Here is an 18,056-nt window from a genome sequence, read left to right as displayed (position 1 = left end):
AGCATGTTGAAATAAATAAATTAAGCCAATGCTTTATGAACAAAGAAATAGCACCTGACAGCGAAGTCGGTAATACCCATCTGAAATGAAGAATTGGTGATGATGCAAGTTGGCGAGAGTTAACGGGGTTTGAATGGGATCGGGTGTGAAATCTTTTCATACTGAATTTATCTTCTTGACCAATGGTTAGTTTACGTGTAATGAATTTTTATTCGAATTCAATGGAAAGAAGGTTTTGACTTTAACCCAGATTGGAATGAGGATTATCAAGGCTTAGGATTCCAATATTTTGGTTTTGGACTCTTCAATAATGGGGGTGGAAGAATCTCATTAGTGGCGGTGGAAGAATCAAATAATGATAGTGGAGATTTTCATTTTCATTTTCATGTTAGTGGTGGAGATTTGAATTGAATATTGGTGATGATGGTGGAATCGGGGGAAGGATTGGAATGGTGGAATCGGGGGAAGGATTGGAATGGTGGTAGTGGACGAATTGGAATGTTGGTGGTGGAAGAGTTTGAGGGTAGGGGGTGGAGTGGTTTGAACGGCTGCGGTGCAGATTTGAATGTTGGTGGAGAGTGGAATTTGAGTTTTGAGGAAGTGGTGAAAGAATTGGAATGCAGGTGGTGGATACTTGAATATTGATGGAGATTGGGCTTTGGATTTGGAGGAGGTGGTGGAAGACTTCGAATGCTGGTGGTGGAAGAGTTTGAAGGAGGTGGTGGAAGTTGGAATTTGATGGTGGTGGAAGCTGGAATTTGATGGTGGTGGAAGACTTGGAATGTAGATGGTGGAAGAGGTGGAATGTAGGTGATGGAGATTGAATTTTGGATTTTGAGGTGGTAGTGGTGCAAGAGTTGGAACTATGGTGGTGGAAGGTTGGTGGAAGTTGGAATTTATATTTTGATGGTGGTGGCATTGGAGATTTGAATGATGCTGATTCATGAGGATTTCAATCGTTTATTTGTGAGGAATTTCATGGAGAGTCCAATGAAGATGAGGAATTAGTGCTGTCAGAGTTTGGACTGGAATTCATGGATCAGTTTAATCCTGTGATTACTGAATTCCTTGTAGCTAAATGCATCTTGTTAGTGTTCTATATCAATTAGTTGCAAACATCCTTTATTCCCAATTTCAATGTTTTCATTAATTATCATCTCTGGTTAACATCTAAACATAGTTTAATTCTATATTCCCTGTGTTGATTACTAACTACCATTACATTAGGCAGATCCTTTCCTCATATTTGGATAAATATTTGGCAACAGATAAATATTTGGCAACCATTTATTTATGGGAGGCAAAAAAAAAAAGATGCGCGTTTTAAATGCGCAAATTGAATCAACAACAACAGCGAGTTAAGTAAGGAGGAGAGATGTTCAGACAGAGGTATAATAAAAGAAGAACAACCACCAGGAAGAGAATACGAACGAAACCAACCAAGAAAGAACTCAAAGAGAAACGATTACCTCCAAGATCTCAAAATGATTACACTACCAATCTTTCTAAAATAGGGACATCAACAACGGATCTTTCATTCATTGATTCATCACTTTCAATTCCAACTTATCCCTGGACAACTCTCATTCCTCTGACAAACTCAAGACCCAAACTAAAGCTTGCTCGACCAGGAAACAAAATTCCCACCCTAAAGCAACTATGTGCTCAAGAATTGGCTGCAAATTCCCATCAAATAGATTCAGATTATCTTGACCTTGCACCCTGGGAAAGCTGTTGGAAACTAGTCTGGCAATTCATCCTCATTCAAGGAACAGACTCTATTGAAGTCTACACCACATTTGCCGAAAAGTTTAGTACCCCTAGCAACCAGGAATTCAAATCACACACAACCATACACCAACCCACCAACTTCCAACTCTTAAAAGCCAAAACTATCGACCTATTTCGGATCCCCAATGCTAGAAATCATAGAATTGAAAACCTATTCAAAAACATATCAATCTCAGACATAATCTCCCACCTATCATCTCGCCATCGTTTCAATCCATTATTAGTCCTAGATATATCCTTGTCCACAAGTTTGAAACCAGATGATTATTTCATGTTATTCAATCTTCCCAATCTAATCTCGATAAACTTATCCAATCATTCAATGGTCGATGATAATTTCTTATATAACCTATCTTCATCTATTCGGAACCAAGGCAAGTTGAACAGTCTCATGATTATAAAAATAAACAATTGTCCCAGGATAACTCGAAAAGGAATCCAATATTTGTTAGACCTATCCCGTGACAAACCTGGTTGTTCCCTATCATGTATCGAAACTGATATTCTCGTCTCTTCAATCAATCAAGGCCTGTATGTTTCAGATACCGGTTGGTTGAAGCTTGATAAATCAACCAGAGAGGCGCAATTGGTGAATAGATTACCAATGGGCGAATTTAACGTATGGGATTAGGCTAAGATACCTGTATACTAGTATCTTGAGGGGCATGAAACTTCCATCCCCAGGATTGGGGAATTGTTGGCAGAGAAGATATACGAGACCAATGTGCTTGATTTGATGATATATGGAGAGAATTATATGAATAGCATGCATAATGATCCGATTGTGAAGGATGAAATGTTGATTAAGATCTGGAAGGCGAGGTTGGCGTTGAGAAATCGAGTGAGTGGTGGATATACTTATATTCTTAATAAGAACTACAAACCATCCGTATCTCCGCAATTACAACGGCTGTCTATCAAACGAGAGATAAAACAAGAAGAACCTGAGATTATTGAAATTCAACCGCCTTCAGAAACTACTGAAGATACTCAACCCAGAAAGAGAAAGAAAACAATTAAAACAAACGCAAAGAATTTCTTCGGTCTATAGCCCCACCTCGCATCGCATCCTTCTATCATCTCTAAAAATACAATATAATGCAATTAAGTCATAAATATACTACATAATACACGACCCAACTAATCGTCTCTCTTAAACAACAACTCCTTCAAAAAATCAGCCGACTTCTTTCCCGACTTCTCTTGTCCCACTGTGCTTAACTGACGTAATGGTGGTGGCGATGGTTCGCTTTAGCCTCGAAGAGCAAAGCATAGAAGGGGTGAAGGTGGTTTCCCACGATTTAACAACGCTAATAATCCTTGCCCTTGGGCATGATGATTACCAACACTCTTCTTCCTTGGCTCTGACGGAGCCTGTGAAGCACCACCCGCTGGTTTCCCTCCGTTTAATAATGCCAATAATCCCTGTCCTTGAGCATTAGTTCCCAGTTGTGGTTGTTGTGGTTGGTTAGCGAATAGTTCTAGATACAAAAGTGGACCAAAATTCTAGGACTAAAAGAACCCACGCAGACATTGTTGTCCAATATTTCCCTGCCCCTGTACCTGTGGAGGTGGTGGCTGGGTAGCAAGTGGTTGCTGTTGAGGATATTGTGGATATTGAGATTGATTAAACACCTTCTTTGGCAGGAAATGATCTAAAGATTGAGGCTCAAATTTCGGCTGCTGCTGAGGTTGTTGTTGCACAGGTTGTGGCTGCTGATAGTACGATGATTGAGGTTGTTGTTTATATTGCGCATGAGTTGCTGGAGCAAACTGATCAATTAGATGATCAACATCTTCTTCATCACTAGCAATATCAAAATTGGCAAAATTGGTCCTCCCCAATATCCCCCCATTGAAATCATCAAAAGCATCCTCAAATTGCTCAAAATCTTCAAAATCTTCAAATTGATGCTCTTGGTCTTGTTGTTGATGTTCTTGCTGTTGTTGTTGCTGTTGTGAAAGATTGGCATATTCTGCACGATTACTTGCTTCCAAAGTCTGTTCAAGTGTTGGTGAAAGCATAGTTGGAGATCTATTTTGATTAAGTATGCCTAATAATTCAGCTCCCGCCTCAGGGAGACTGATTGGTGAAACACTACTCATTGGCATATCGGAAGTATGACTCTTATGCTTCTTAAGAATATCCATCAATTCAGTAGCTGGATTAACTGTTGGACTAGTGACTGGTTTATGAAGCATATCCAATAACTGCTTAGATGAAGATGACGCTGACTGATCTACAGGCTTTGATTTCGAATGTTTTCTTGGTTGTTTCAACAATCCCAATATTTCATTTGAAGGACTTTCTTGCTTTTGTTCTTCTGGTTTCTGTGGCTTTAATAAACTCAACAAATCTTCCGATGCTGTGCTCTTACCTTCTGGTTTATCTGATCTCTTTAATAACATCATCTTTTTCTTACGTGGTGCGTTTGCCTTTTGTTGTCTTATAGACTCCTCGATTTCATTTGATGGTTCAGGTTGCCCCAATAAAGGAGCTACGCCCTTTGAAGAATCTGAAACGGGCGGTAACTTGTGAAGGGCACTTAAAATCTTTTGTTTTGCTTCTGTATCCTCTAGAATTGGTTCTTCTTGTTCTAGAATTGGTTGCTGTTGTTGTTGTTGTTTTTTGGGGAATACACTTAACAATTCTTGAGCCCTACTTCTAAAATTAGATGATTCGGCTACCTTTTCGGATGCTGGCTTCCCATTCTCTTCTTTCTTTTTAGGACTAGATTTAGTGTGCAACAAAGATAATAACTCCTTGGAGTTTACACTGCTTCCTTTACGCACAGATGGTTTTTGTAATGACTGTGGGTTTGGCTGTTGAGTTATATATCCAGGATCATTCATTGGATGGGGTGATGCTTGCATCATTGCATGTTGTTGAAGTGGAGTCAATAAATGTGGGAATGGTGGTAGCAATGGACCCACGCCAGGTGCGGGTGCTACAGCTGGATTTATGAATGGCGGTTGGTTGTAGACTGGATAAGAAGGATGCATCTGTGGGGCGCCAAAGAATGGAATAAGATTTTGTAAGTGAACTGGGATTGGGACATTTACCATGTTTGGTTGTGGCTGTTGTTGAGTAGCAGCTATATTAGCAGGACCGGATACTGAAATACCTGGGGCGTTAGCACTTGTTGTGGTTTGTCCAACATGTTGAAGAATATTCAATATAAGAGAAGGACGTAGTTGTAGAAGATAGCCAAATAACTAAGGGTTATTTAAGAATAATTTAATTTCTGCTTGTAACATTAATTCTTCTTCATTCAATATACCCTTGTTTTTATTAATCCATCTTAACATAGGTTTAAGAACTGTTCCGACAATGAAATAATTATTTGGATTTGTCCTATTTTTCTTCTGAATACTTTTGATATCATGCCATTCAATTTTTGCAATTTCAAATCTTGCTTGAGGTTCAAAATTATAATCTTCAGGTACATTTCTAACCNGCAATTTCAAATCTTGCTTGAGGTTCAAAATTATAATCTTCAGGTACATTTCTAACCAAGTAAATCTTATAATTCTTTCCTCTTATAGTTCTTTCCAATACTTCATTCTCATTAATTAAATCACGACAATTAAACCCAGTTTCTTCTTCAACTTCTCTAACAGCACAATCAATATCGGATTCACCTTTTGAAATCTTACCTCTTGGGAAAGACCATGTATTTGATTCTGTTCCTTTTACCAAAACAACTTTAGATAAATCTTTATTCATCAATGCCACTCCTCTGACTGGAATAGTTGATTTATATTTTCCAAATCTTGAAAGAGCATCATCTGGGTCACCCCATTTCCAAATCAATGGACATTTTTCCAAAACTTTTGCTGAAAAACTTTTCATTTTCATAGGGGGGAAATCTGGACATATTTGATGAATGAAATCGGAATAAAACCATTGTGCTTCTTCTACTTGAAAGAATACTCTTTCAATTGATGATAAATCTTCTTCTGGTACATTAACTACAAATCTAACCAATAGATCTTCTAGGACTCGATCGAGTGATTGGTTGGCCAATCCATCTCGCAATTGTATTGACATTAAACTTAGACAGACAAATAGACTATAGATAATTTTATATAATGTGAAAATTTCGAAACTTGATGGTAAATTAGACAACTGGTAATTGTTCATTCTTTTTACAACCAATCCAAAACTTCGTTGAAACTGCCATTATGAGTTTTTGGCAATTACACGACTTAAAATTTATGTCCGGGTAGCACTTTGCATTGCTGTAATTGGAACAATTTTATCAGATTTTCCATTTTGATTATGGCAATCATACTTCAAATAGATCAACATACCGACGACTACAAGAAATGAACAGATCTTTTGTTAGAACATTGTCCTCGTCGCAAGTGCGGTCCAAGTCTATGAGATTTGCCGCTTCTATTAACAACGCAGTTAAAACTCCTCAAACCAAACCCATAGAAATCAAGCATGCAATTGGTTTAGAAACCCCAGTATTATTAAATCATAATTTATCAGATACTTATAACCTTAACAATTTATATCATTCCTTATTCAGTGCTGAAGCCAAAGAAGCACGTCAAAAGAAGTTAGACTATGAAATGCAACATTCTCCATTATATGATGCTAAATGTTTTCGTAATACTAATGGGAAAATATTCACACCACCAAAATCATATTTTAGAGCTGAAAAGTCATTATATTTCCCTGATTTCTATGCAAAGACATTAGATGGTAAACAGAGGAGTATTTATGAAGCATTAGGGGATAAAATTACTATTGTTAATATATTTAGTTCGGTTACCGGTGAAAAATGTACTCATAGTTATTATAAACTGGATGAAAAGGATTATTATCTTAAAGATTATACTGAATTCACCAAAGAATATCCAAACTGTCAAATCTTTGATGTAAATATCCCTACTAATTGGCTTAAAGGATTTGTATTAAACTTATCATTATCCAATTTACGTAAAATGATTCCAAAAGAAAGATCAAATCATTATTTTATATTACCTGATCATATTTTCCAATATAAAATTAGACAAGAGTTATTATGTGATAATCAATGTTCTGGATTTATTTATATATTGGATCCACAAGGTAGAATTAGATGGCTTACAAGTGGATATTCAACTCCTGAAGAATATGAGTTGATGTGGAAAGTTGTCAAGAGATTACAGAATGAAATAGCAAATAAGGACGAATAAATCATAGGCTAGCACTTATTGAATCGCTTTGTAAATAGATATAATTTAATAGATAATAATGTTACTATAGTCAATACCCTTGGAATAGGTATATCACATCTCTTTCGAAAGTAGCTGCTACCATATGATCCTCAACTAGTATTACCCGGAAATTCTCGAAGAAGAATTTAAAGATGAGGAAATGAGAAACTCAAAAATCTCTTGACTTCACCTTTACTTCTTCTCTTTCTTCTTATACCATAACAACAATCAATGTGTCTAAAGTGTATGTAAACCTTTTAAAATTAGCAACACATACAACAATTATTCAACAAAACTTTAAATGATGAACTCTTCAATTGGGAATCTCTCTGACAATCTCGAAAATAAAAACCCATGGAGAAAAACCTTTTATTAATTGATATCTGATTTTTATTGTAATGCTTTTGAAATAATTGAATATTGCTTATTAATGATTATCATGAATCAAATTTACTAACAAGTACTCAATTAGAATGATAAGGGACCCTTCTTCAAGGTTATCATTTATGTATGCGGAAATTATGGGCATCTGATGTATTTACTGATCAGTCTTAGGTACCTATGCTTATAGTCATTTCATTGATTCACGTCTTATAACAGGTGCAAATGTTTCATCCGAAGATTATACTGAAGCCTTTGCCCCTGTTATAAGAATTGAATCAATGAAACCTATCATCTTATACCTACCTAATTGAGCTTTCTTCGATGTATTTTCAGCTCTACATTGCTGGAATAAGAGAATCTATGAAACAGGTGTATGAATGCAAATTGCAGATGCTACTACTACAGGCATGGATTTTACCAGACTGGTTGTTATCACCCCTACTAGAGCTAGACAATCTGTTTATACATAGATTGTCTTCGCTTTTACATCATAAAAACTACTTCACTTTCATGGCCTAGATGCTTGCATGCAACCAGAGATTCGGTCAGGGATATGAATTCTTCAGGTGAACTATGATCGCAAGACCCTAACCAATCGTCGCGCATAAAACTCCATGTCACTTCACTCTCATTGGCCCATCTAAAGTAAAAACCTACTTAGTCTTCCCAATAACACACCTCTCTTATCAGGATTGTGCTATCAACTGTTTTGTAATGAGCCCCCCAAGCCACCTTGCATATATCCGCTATTCATATGCATATATTTCTTGTGGCGAATTGATATTATATAATGTTTTGTACAACTCAAGGAATTGCGGTTTTTTAAAATGCATAATTTGCCACAATTTGGTTTTGTAAACCAGTTCTTGCATTATCACCGAGCTTTCAAAATGTCGTCTAAAATGACTATTTGGTCGGATAAACCCAAGGACATTCAAGTTGTGACGCTACCATCCGTTACGTTGCACGATTTTCACAGAGGGACTTCGTTTTATTGGAGTGATATAAAGGACAAAACTCTTACCTTTTCATTAGGACAATAATTAGAATCAATAATGACAGAATTTCAATCAATGACAAATTCCTTTGCATTCATCGTATATTCTTTTGGTTTTTAGAATAAACTCAGTATGTGATAATAGATAAAGTTATTTTTCTCATAAATCAAAACAATACTTGAAAAAACGCAGAGGAGCTTGTAATTGCCTATACTCATCATTTATAAATAGCTATTGATTACAAAATTACTGCCCTACTGAAAAAGTCACGCTTTGTCCTATGTCAATAAATGAGATCCTCTGTGAAAATTGGTTTCGGATAGGTGTTGCAATTTGCCAATGGATAATGTCATATTGTTTGTGTTTATAGTTAGTTGATAACAGAGTTAACTAATTTATAAAATAGACTGAAATATAAAATTATAAACTTAAAAGAGGGAGAAATTTAACCCGTTAAATAGTAAGTCTAAGTAAAATGGTAATTTAGCATAACATATAAAACGAATGTATTAATTGTCACCGGGCATAACAAATAAAACAAATTTATTGATTAGCACCAGAACATAACAAATTATTCAATCAGTTTTTCAGAAAACATGCTGCTAAAGATTTCAATATTCATTTTATGCCTATTGAGTTGATGAAAGCTGATTTAAAGGCGAACGTATTCTAGAATGCTTCTGTTAAATGATCTATCTGAAAATCAGGTGAATGCTATTTAGGTTTGGTAACTCATAATTATGGTGCTGTTGTTGAAGATATTTTGGGCGATTAGGGGCTCGGAAGTAACCATGGCCATTGAAGGTTTGTTTCTAGTAAACGCTATTTTAATATTAGGGCGCCAAAATATTCACAGACTCTAATGTAATTTTGCAGCCATTTTTTTGTTGGTGCAAATCGCTAGGGCTCAGCCCTAATCAAATTCACGTGATTTCATTTCCATGAAAATTTTTTTTTCATTAGTGGGTGATGATTCTCTACCAACCATAGTCTCACTTGCAACAATTTTTCAAANATGAAAAAAAATTTTTTTAGTGGGTGATGATTCTCTACCAACCATAGTCTCACTTGCAACAATTTTTCAAATAAAACAAAAGTTGTGTTTTTATCATATTCGTCTTCTTGTTCCTTAACAACGTCAAACTAAAAAACTAGCTAACAATGTCTGCTCCAATCAACAAAGAAAAGGTCGAACAAGAACCAGCTCAACAAATCCACAAGATTAGAATCACCTTAACTTCCACCAAAGTTAAACAATTAGAAAATGTTTCTGCCAACATTATCAGAAATGCTTCTCAAAACAACATTGTCAAGAAGGGTCCAGTTAGAATGCCAACCAAGGTTTTAAAGATCACCACCAGAAAGACTCCAAATGGTGAAGGTTCCAAAACTTGGGATACTTATGAAATGAGAATTCATAAGAGAGTTATTGACTTACAAGCCCCAGCTGCTACTGTTAAGAAGATTACTCAAATCACCATTGAACCAGGTGTGGATGTTGAAGTCACCATTGCTGCTTAAACGCGGTGAAAGGTGATTTTGATACGACATGTGTGTACATCTTCTGATTTGTTTTCTTTTCGAGTGTATGGGAATGAAAAAATGATGGTATAAATTTGATATTCATTAGTTGGGGACATATAAAAGAGTGAAAGTGGTTAATTAATTTTTATTTTTTTGTGGGTTTTCGATGGAATATGGGGACATCATATCCAAGTGCTCTAGGCGTGCCGTGTATTTTAGCTAATATACTGACGTTGTAGGTGTTGCTATCAGGATTTGGTATGGTCAGTTGAATATTGATTTTTATATTGTTGTTTTTTTTAAGTGCTATTTGATTACATTATGTATTTATATTAGAGAGAGAATGGTTGTGGATGTATATTAATAAAAATATTACATTTTAATTTCAATTAATATCTGTGCTTGTTGTAGTAAAGACGAGGAGTGTGTGGTTTTCTTAAAAGATGAATGCGAAAATGTGTTTATAATAACTGATCAAGGACCAGAGATTGGCTTTCAACCATCTCTACCTGCAACGTGACGAGCTTTCTATTAGGAGGATGTGATAGGAACATTCTCTTGCTCAGGTCATGTTTTACTCAGATTGAGGGAGTAGACTACTTTGGATACAGTAGTTTAGTGTGAGACCGTGGAACAACACGTGCATACACAGTACAACCAATTATAAATGACATCATCGGTTTGTGTTGTACAGCCTATGCTCATGATTCTTCAGGGTGTCGTACTAAAAACTACTAAGAATGACCGTTTTAACGTTGTCCTTTTAACAAAACAATATTCATACTTCTAATAATAGAAGCCCAAATGTATTCTTATTATTCTTTCTCTATTTTCTAGTGTCGTTTATTGTTCAGTCGCTAAGAGGAGGTGGGTATATCATATGATTAAATTGTGCGAGAGTTTGAATGTGATCCTTCTTTATCGGAATGGTAGCATTGTCAATTTCGTTATTGTGTGGGGGAGCGGCGCGATATCTCCGCCCACACAATCAGATGACTATTTCTGTAATTCCGGTTCCCTTTTCTTCCGATTCGTGATATGCCCAGAGAACTACACCCTGTACTATACTTGGAATCAACAATTGAATGTACAAATCATATAGTTTATACATTGTAAATTAAGAGAGAGATAAATTGATAGATGGAAAGATAGAAAGTTCCTGGTTATGTATCTATGATCGTTAAGATTATTATTTAAAAGTCAATTTTCAGAGTCAATTTGAAATTCATTATTTCTTTTTTAAAAGGGTAATTGCAAGTAATTTGTGGTTTGGGGGGAAACTGAAGTTGATTCTAATTTAATACACGTCATTTACCTTCTCTTCTGTATCCAATTATATTCTATCTTATTAAGAAATATTTATAGTTGATATCTCAACCCGTATCTATAATATATAAGTTTCTATAGAGAAAGAGAGTCATTCCAGACATCCAATCAAATCAATCACAAAAGAAAAAAAACCTTAAAAAATCAGTCACAACAGAAAAAACCCGGATTTTTTGTTCGGCTTTTACCTGAAAAGATTAAACAGATTATTACCCTTGCTTCTTTAACTACATTTATAACCATTGAATAGTAATTTATATGATACAACACTACTACTGCTAACTACTTACAACTACTTATAACCATTCACATTTATAGATATTAACAACAGCATAACAACACAGAAAGGCAAATGGTTTATGTATTATCGGTAAGACCGAAGTTATTATATCTTACTAATAAACAATTACAAACAATTGGTAAACGATTAGCATCCTCATCTACAGCAACAAAAGCATTATCATATTCACAACGATCACTAGCTAATACTGCTACTACTGGTACTGCTAATAGTACCACCACGACAGTCGTTGCCAAACAATCAGTTAAAAACAATAACACATCCTCATTCAAGAATGGGAGAAATGTTGCGCTTGTTTCAGGCATAATTATAGTTGGATCATATATAACATTCAATCAATCAAATTATTATAATTTAGATACATTACCCTCCCCTCCACCATCACCATCTCCTACAACAACAACCACTACCACCTCCTCTAATCTCACAACCAGTGGAAAACTCCTAGAAGATAAACGATACTTTTCAACCTCCACCTCATCCCTTCATGAAAATTCAATCTCAAATCAACAAAACAAACAAGGCATCTACCTCTTAAATGAAGAACAAGTCAGCGCCAAACTTCGTCAATTTGAAGAACTGTATTTCGTTAATCGTGGCAAAGGTGTCACCCGATATGATATTTGTCAATTAGCTTCCAATTCCCCCATTGAAGATGATAGACTGGAAGAAATTGTTCAAGTGCCAATATTACAAGATAATAATATAAAAGTTTTAACTGATTGGATGTTTTTTGGGGTATTTGATGGACATGGTGGTTGGACCACTAGTTCGAAATTAAGAGATCAATTGATTGGATATATAATTCATGAATTGGGTACTATATTCAAACCAGTTCCAAATAATGATGAAGGATTAAGGTTTGCTCCTAATAGTGCTACTATTGATCAAGCTATTAAAAATGGTTTCTTGAAATTAGATCATGAATTAGTGAATAAAAATATTGAGAAATTGTTAAATGATAATAATAAAGCTAAAGCAGCCGAATTATTAATGCCTGCATTAAGTGGTTCATGTGCATTACTTTCCTTTTATGACACCAATACCAAGATGTTAAAAGTTGCCGTCACGGGTGATTCCCGAGCCATATTGGGATCGTTCAAGGATAATAAATGGACAGTAAGACAATTGAGTATTGATCAAACCGGATCAAATCCTACAGAAGTAGCAAGAATCATAAGTGAACATCCAGATGAACCTAAAGTGATTAGAAATGGAAGAGTTTTGGGTAGTTTGGAACCAACGAGAGCATTTGGGGATTGTAGATATAAATTACCTGCAAGTATTCAAGAAAGAATATATAAAACATTTTTTGGTAAACGATTACCAAATTATTTAAATTCCCCACCATATGTGACTGCCGAACCAGTTATTACAACCACCAAGATAAATCCTGAAAATAATGATTTTTTAGTCATGGCAAGTGATGGATTATATGAAATGTTAACCAATGAAGAAATTGTCGGGTTGGTGGTTAAATGGATGGAAAAGGAAAAAATGATAAAACCACAACAATCATTCTGGAATAATGTTTGGCCAATTGGACATACTGAGAAGAATAAATTACCTGAAGTTGATGATATCACTAATGACAAGACTTCGAGGAAACCAATTCGAAAATTCCCTAATCTGAAATTCTTATTAGAAGATAGAAATGTTAGTACTCATTTAATTAGAAATGCATTGAGTAACGGTGGATCAAAAGAACATACTTCAATGTTGATTTCTATTCCAAATCCTGTAAGTAGAAGATATAGAGATGATTTAACGGTTACGGTTGTATTTTTTGGAAATGATATCAGGGGAGTTAATGAAGATGGAAAATTGGAAATTAATCAAGTTGCAACTTCTGGTGGACCTGATTCAAGTAAACCAAAGTTGTAGTGGTAACTTATACATATAGTTTAAAATTTTATAAATATTTTTGGGATGGGTTGTTGAGGTTATATAAATATCATACTAACTTATATATTTTTATTATTATTATTTGTTTGTCTTTTTATTTAAATTCATATAAACTTATTTAATTATTCATATTTATATGTATTTGTAATTAAAATGCCCTGGGCTATTTATCCGTGGGATATAAAATCTCCGAATTAAAAATCAGTGGCAAGTAAAAAAATAGAAATAAATTTAATTACAGAAATTAGATTGCCCCACATTCGTTGACGCTTCCCGAAAAAAAAAAGAATTTATAAATCAGAAATTTATTTACACTTTTACTTTCTTCTTCTTTCTTGTTACTCCTTCTATAAGAAATCATCATCCAAGTAATAATAATGTCCACTGATACTCAAACACAACAAGAAGAAATCACAATCAATAAAGCTACCCCTGTCGCTGATCCACCTGTTGAAACTCCGGTTGAATCTGCTGCTCCAGTTGTCCCAGAAACTAAAGAAGTTCCTACTGCCACCACCAACAACAATGAAGACGACTTGGACGATTTAGATGATTTATTAGACGATTTCGCCGACGAGGTCCTCAGTAAACCTCCAGGTGCAAGTACAGCCACAACCGGCACACCTGCTGTTGGTCCATCTGCAACCCATAGTGTTCACGGAGATAATAATGAAGAAGCTAAAGATCCAACTCGTCCATTGGAAGCTGATTTCCAATCTGGTATAGCTGATTTAATCAAGGATCTTAATATAGAAGATCCAGATACACAAAAGCAATTTGAACAATTAGTTGCTGATTTTGAATTAAATCATCGACAAGAAGTTGAAGCTGAAGAGAAAAAACCGGCCAATTTTGAGTATGTAATGAAGGAAACTATGGAAAGATTGAAGAAATCAGGTGAGACTGTTGATGAGAAGATTAAGAATGATCCAATGGGTGGAAATCCTGAAGATATGTTGACACAATTATTAGCTGGATTAGGTGGGGATGGAGGAGAAGGAAGTGTTGGAGATTTAGATATGTCGAAATTATTGGTTGATATGTTGGAACAATTAAGTAGTAAAGAAATCTTGTATGAACCAATTAAAGATTTAAATTCAAAATTCCCAGAATATTTACAGAAGAATAAAGACAGTTTGGAAGATGGACAATATAGAATATATCAACAACAATATGAAATGACTAATCAAATATTAGCTGTGTTTGATGCTAGTGATTATAATGATGGTGATAAACAAAAAAGAGATCAAGTTAATGTCTTATTGGAAGCATTACAAGAATTAGGTCAACCTCCTGCAGAAATTGTAGGAGAAGTTGGAGATTTACCCGGATTTGGTGGTGGTGCAGGTGGTGTTCCAGGAAGTGATTCATTAAATTTCAGTGAAAAGGATTTACCACCTGGATTTGATAAACAATTAGAAGAAGGTTGTAAACAACAATAGAGATTGTATAGTAGTATAAGCCACATAGTATAAAATATCATTACTTTATTAATTGACAATCCTTTCTCTCTTGCTTTTTGTTCTCACTCTCTATCTCTCGTAAACTACAACATATAAATCAGAATAGTATGACTCAGCCCATTAAATTGTAAATAATCCGTAACTGTACATTCAATTTGTTAGTCATTTTGAATTAAATCAAAACAAAATAAACTTAATTCTCATCTTCGCCCATTTTCTTTATACTTTAGTACTTCTTATTGGTCAATTGTTTTGTTTATTGTTGTGTTTTTCTAATTGAGTCATTTGTTCTCCATTCTCGCTACATTTGTATGTTCGTTTAATTTCAATTATAAATATCCCCACCATTCCCTATTTATCTTTTACAACTTCTAATTACAAACTCTTTTTATATTACCATACTCATCATCTACTAATAGTAACAAGTAATAATAAGCAATGTTATCAGTATTGGAATCAATTGCATTAAGTTCATTATCAGGTATTTATATTGAATCAAATGAGTTGGAAGAAGATAATATAATATCCAATGACGTCATCAATACATTTGCTATAGAATTATTAAATATGAATTATACAATTTCACAACCACTTTATAATCAATTACTTAGATTATCATCAACCAATGGACTGACCAAATTATTAGATACAATTGATAATATCAAAGAATCATTAGGTGCTCATGTTAAACATGAACCAATGTATCCTAATTTCCCCAGACAAGTTATAGAGCTTGATGAAATTGAATTATTAACTAATGCTTTGGTCCATTATTGGAGTTTAGGTACTTTATTACCAATCTATACCAAAGAGAAACGATTAGAATTTAATGAACAAGATCATCCATTAACAGAATTAAAATTAATCACCCTTCCTGATTTGAAAACATTCTTCTTCAAATTAATCCAATCCAAAACTGCAATCCCACCAATCTATGATGAATTTTTAATTGAAGGTTGTTTATTAGATTGGATTGAAGAATATAAGTCAACTCATCCAGAAATCCCATTCCGTGAAACTTCTTGTAAAATTGCAGATATATACTTAGCACAAGATAAACCAATTGATTACTTTGTTAAAACAACTACTGATATCTTACGTATAATGGCAGTTTATTCTGGTCATTCATCCAATTTGAAGCTGGTTCCAAAATTCAAATCAATGAAGAGAAAAGAACGAAGAATAATCATTAAGGCTTTGGAAAAGGTTATAAATGTCGAAGATGTTAAGAGACATACTGGAATTTGGATTAGAGCATTTCATTGTCTTCATGTTGGTGAATATGGAGGAGAAGTAACCAAGATTGCTAATCGATTTAGAAATGAGAATAATGTACCTACCAAAAATACCGCACTTGCGATGGCTATTCAATCTGGTATGACTAAGAAGGCGGTTGATATTCTTGTGAATATTCCTTCGATGTTGATTCGTCATTTAGATAAATTAGCCCGAGATGCTGCTTCATCATCCAATGAAGACCTTGAATACATATTCTCTAAGTTGGAAACAATAATCGAATCAGTGGAGTCAAAAGTCTTGCTTCAAGCATTAGGACATTTCCAAAGCTACACCGCTCCTGAACCAATCACCGTTCCATCAATCTTTGTCGGATCCAAACTCCTCCTCAAAAACCCCAACCAATCCCACAACCTCCCATCAGAAATCGCAACCCGAATATCCTCAATCATAAAATCAACCCTCATCAAGAAATATAAACCAAAATCACTCCTAACCCCCAACACAAAAATCTTCATCTCCCCCGCCGCATCCCAAATCCTCCTCCCCCTCCAACTCGACTCAATCAACGACTCTTCCAAACGCTCAATCGCCCGTGGTTCCCACCTCCCCCTCGATGAGAATGGTTCTACCACCTCAACGAAGAACATAATTCGATTATTCGTGCATTGGATCGGCAAAGACATCGACTTATCAGGCTACTTCATCTCCGAAGACCTTTCCCAATCCAACGCCATCTCATATCAAAACCTCCGCTCGTCATCAGCCGTACATTCTGGGGATATTGTCTCCGCCCCTGCCCCAGACGGAGCGAGTGAGTTTATCGATATAGATATAGCCAGGGCCTTGAATGATGGATATAGATATGTGGCTATGGATGTGCGTGTATTCAGTGGACCTAAATTCATTGAGCATGAGGAATGTTTTGCCGGATTTATGCTTAGAGAAGGGTCCTTGGGTGATGAAAATAAGGGAGAAGTGTTTGAACCTAGGTCAGTGAAGGCGAAGGTCGACATCACGTCCGATCGAATGAATGTTGTTCCATGTGTGTTTGATCTCAAGGAGAGAGAAGTGGTTTGGATCGCTTTGGGTTTGAATGTGTATTCGATGAGACCTAATAATGTGAATGAGAATAAGGCGACAGTTGAGAAGAATATTAGGGCTTGTCTTGAGTTGGTGAATTGTAGGGTTAGTATTCAGGAATTGATTGAGATGCATGTGGAAGCGTGTGATGCTCAAGTGGTTGAAGAGAAGGACGAGGCGGGGTTTTTGGTGGGGTTGGGTGAAGGAGATTTGGATATTTATGATTTTGCAAGTATAAATTCAACATGGGTGTAGATGTTTCTTAGAGAGAGAGAGATTTTGTAGATAAGCATTTATTTAATTAATGCATTTATTTTAATGGCTTATGTGTAACTTTTGTAAAACTTCACTTCATTTGCATGTTGAAAATGATAATGGAGAAATTTATTTCAAAATTTGCACCCATATTACTTAGCGCTACCACGCACATAGCAAATTTGCTAATTCTCCGCGGAAACTGTTGAATAAAGTGATCCAATGCCATTGTTTAATTATAAGAACAATAACATTGTACAAATAAAAATTATTACTGAAACAAGAAATAAAAAACGAAATAATAAAACGAAAAGATACTAACTAACTTAATCTAGAAATAATAAGTGTTGAATGAAAGTTTACTTTATTTAGTAAATTGTAATATTGATTATTAGTGGATACTTACTAAAGAGAAAATTAAATCTGAAATTTAAGACGAGTGAAAGAATATAAAATGAACTAGAAGCCTCTATGAAATTGAAATGTTTATAGTTTGTGTAGCATCGAAACTTCAGTACTTATCTACTATTACAAACTAGTTCAACGCTCGTAGAAATAGTTCAACTCAAAACACTGACA

General features: G+C 35.0%; 8 protein-coding genes across 8 annotated transcripts; 6 read left to right on the top strand and 2 right to left on the bottom strand. All coding sequences in view use genetic code 12, as the record gives it.

The window, feature by feature from the left end:
* Positions 1-1,375: 1,375 nt before the first annotated feature.
* J8A68_005500 (uncharacterized protein) lies at positions 1,376-2,842 on the top strand (the record flags this gene model as incomplete). The annotated part of the gene is made up of 2 exons (XM_049409573.1): positions 1,376-2,410; positions 2,453-2,842. The coding sequence occupies 2 exons, from the start codon at positions 1,376-1,378 to the stop codon at positions 2,840-2,842; spliced, it is 1,425 nt and encodes a 474-aa protein (XP_049261213.1).
* A 200-nt stretch (positions 2,843-3,042) lies between these two features.
* On the bottom strand, positions 3,043-5,100 carry J8A68_005499 (uncharacterized protein; the record flags this gene model as incomplete). Its single annotated transcript, XM_049409572.1, has 3 exons — positions 3,043-3,297; positions 3,355-4,916; positions 5,073-5,100. 3 exons carry the CDS (start codon positions 5,098-5,100, stop codon positions 3,043-3,045), a joined length of 1,845 nt encoding a protein of 614 aa, XP_049261212.1.
* Positions 5,101-5,242: 142 nt separating this feature from the next.
* Positions 5,243-5,842, bottom strand: DCP2 (decapping enzyme complex catalytic subunit; the record flags this gene model as incomplete). The annotated part of the gene is made up of 1 exon (XM_049409571.1): positions 5,243-5,842. One exon carries the CDS (start codon positions 5,840-5,842, stop codon positions 5,243-5,245), a length of 600 nt encoding a protein of 199 aa, XP_049261211.1.
* A 278-nt stretch (positions 5,843-6,120) lies between these two features.
* On the top strand, positions 6,121-6,981 carry J8A68_005497 (uncharacterized protein; the record flags this gene model as incomplete). The annotated part of the gene is made up of 1 exon (XM_049409570.1): positions 6,121-6,981. The coding sequence occupies one exon, from the start codon at positions 6,121-6,123 to the stop codon at positions 6,979-6,981; it is 861 nt and encodes a 286-aa protein (XP_049261210.1).
* Positions 6,982-9,545: 2,564 nt separating this feature from the next.
* On the top strand, positions 9,546-9,905 carry RPS20 (40S ribosomal protein uS10; the record flags this gene model as incomplete). Its single annotated transcript, XM_049409569.1, has 1 exon — positions 9,546-9,905. The coding sequence occupies one exon, from the start codon at positions 9,546-9,548 to the stop codon at positions 9,903-9,905; it is 360 nt and encodes a 119-aa protein (XP_049261209.1).
* A 1,681-nt stretch (positions 9,906-11,586) lies between these two features.
* On the top strand, positions 11,587-13,419 carry PTC5 (type 2C protein phosphatase; the record flags this gene model as incomplete). Its single annotated transcript, XM_049409568.1, has 1 exon — positions 11,587-13,419. One exon carries the CDS (start codon positions 11,587-11,589, stop codon positions 13,417-13,419), a length of 1,833 nt encoding a protein of 610 aa, XP_049261208.1.
* Positions 13,420-13,817: 398 nt separating this feature from the next.
* Positions 13,818-14,882, top strand: PEX19 (Pex19p; the record flags this gene model as incomplete). Its single annotated transcript, XM_049409567.1, has 1 exon — positions 13,818-14,882. One exon carries the CDS (start codon positions 13,818-13,820, stop codon positions 14,880-14,882), a length of 1,065 nt encoding a protein of 354 aa, XP_049261207.1.
* Positions 14,883-15,341: 459 nt separating this feature from the next.
* Positions 15,342-17,477, top strand: J8A68_005493 (uncharacterized protein; the record flags this gene model as incomplete). The annotated part of the gene is made up of 2 exons (XM_049409566.1): positions 15,342-16,508; positions 16,761-17,477. 2 exons carry the CDS (start codon positions 15,342-15,344, stop codon positions 17,475-17,477), a joined length of 1,884 nt encoding a protein of 627 aa, XP_049261206.1.
* Between the last annotated feature and the right edge of the window lie 579 nt (positions 17,478-18,056).

This window comes from Hemisphaericaspora subhashii, assembly GCF_019202705.1.
Source record: "Hemisphaericaspora subhashii strain CBS 10753 chromosome Unknown scaffold17, whole genome shotgun sequence".
In the NCBI taxonomy this organism is placed as follows: Eukaryota; Fungi; Ascomycota; class Pichiomycetes; order Serinales; family Debaryomycetaceae; genus Hemisphaericaspora; species Hemisphaericaspora subhashii.
The sequence above is the reverse complement of the archived record's forward strand: the minus strand, read 5'-3'. Positions and strand labels throughout refer to the sequence as shown.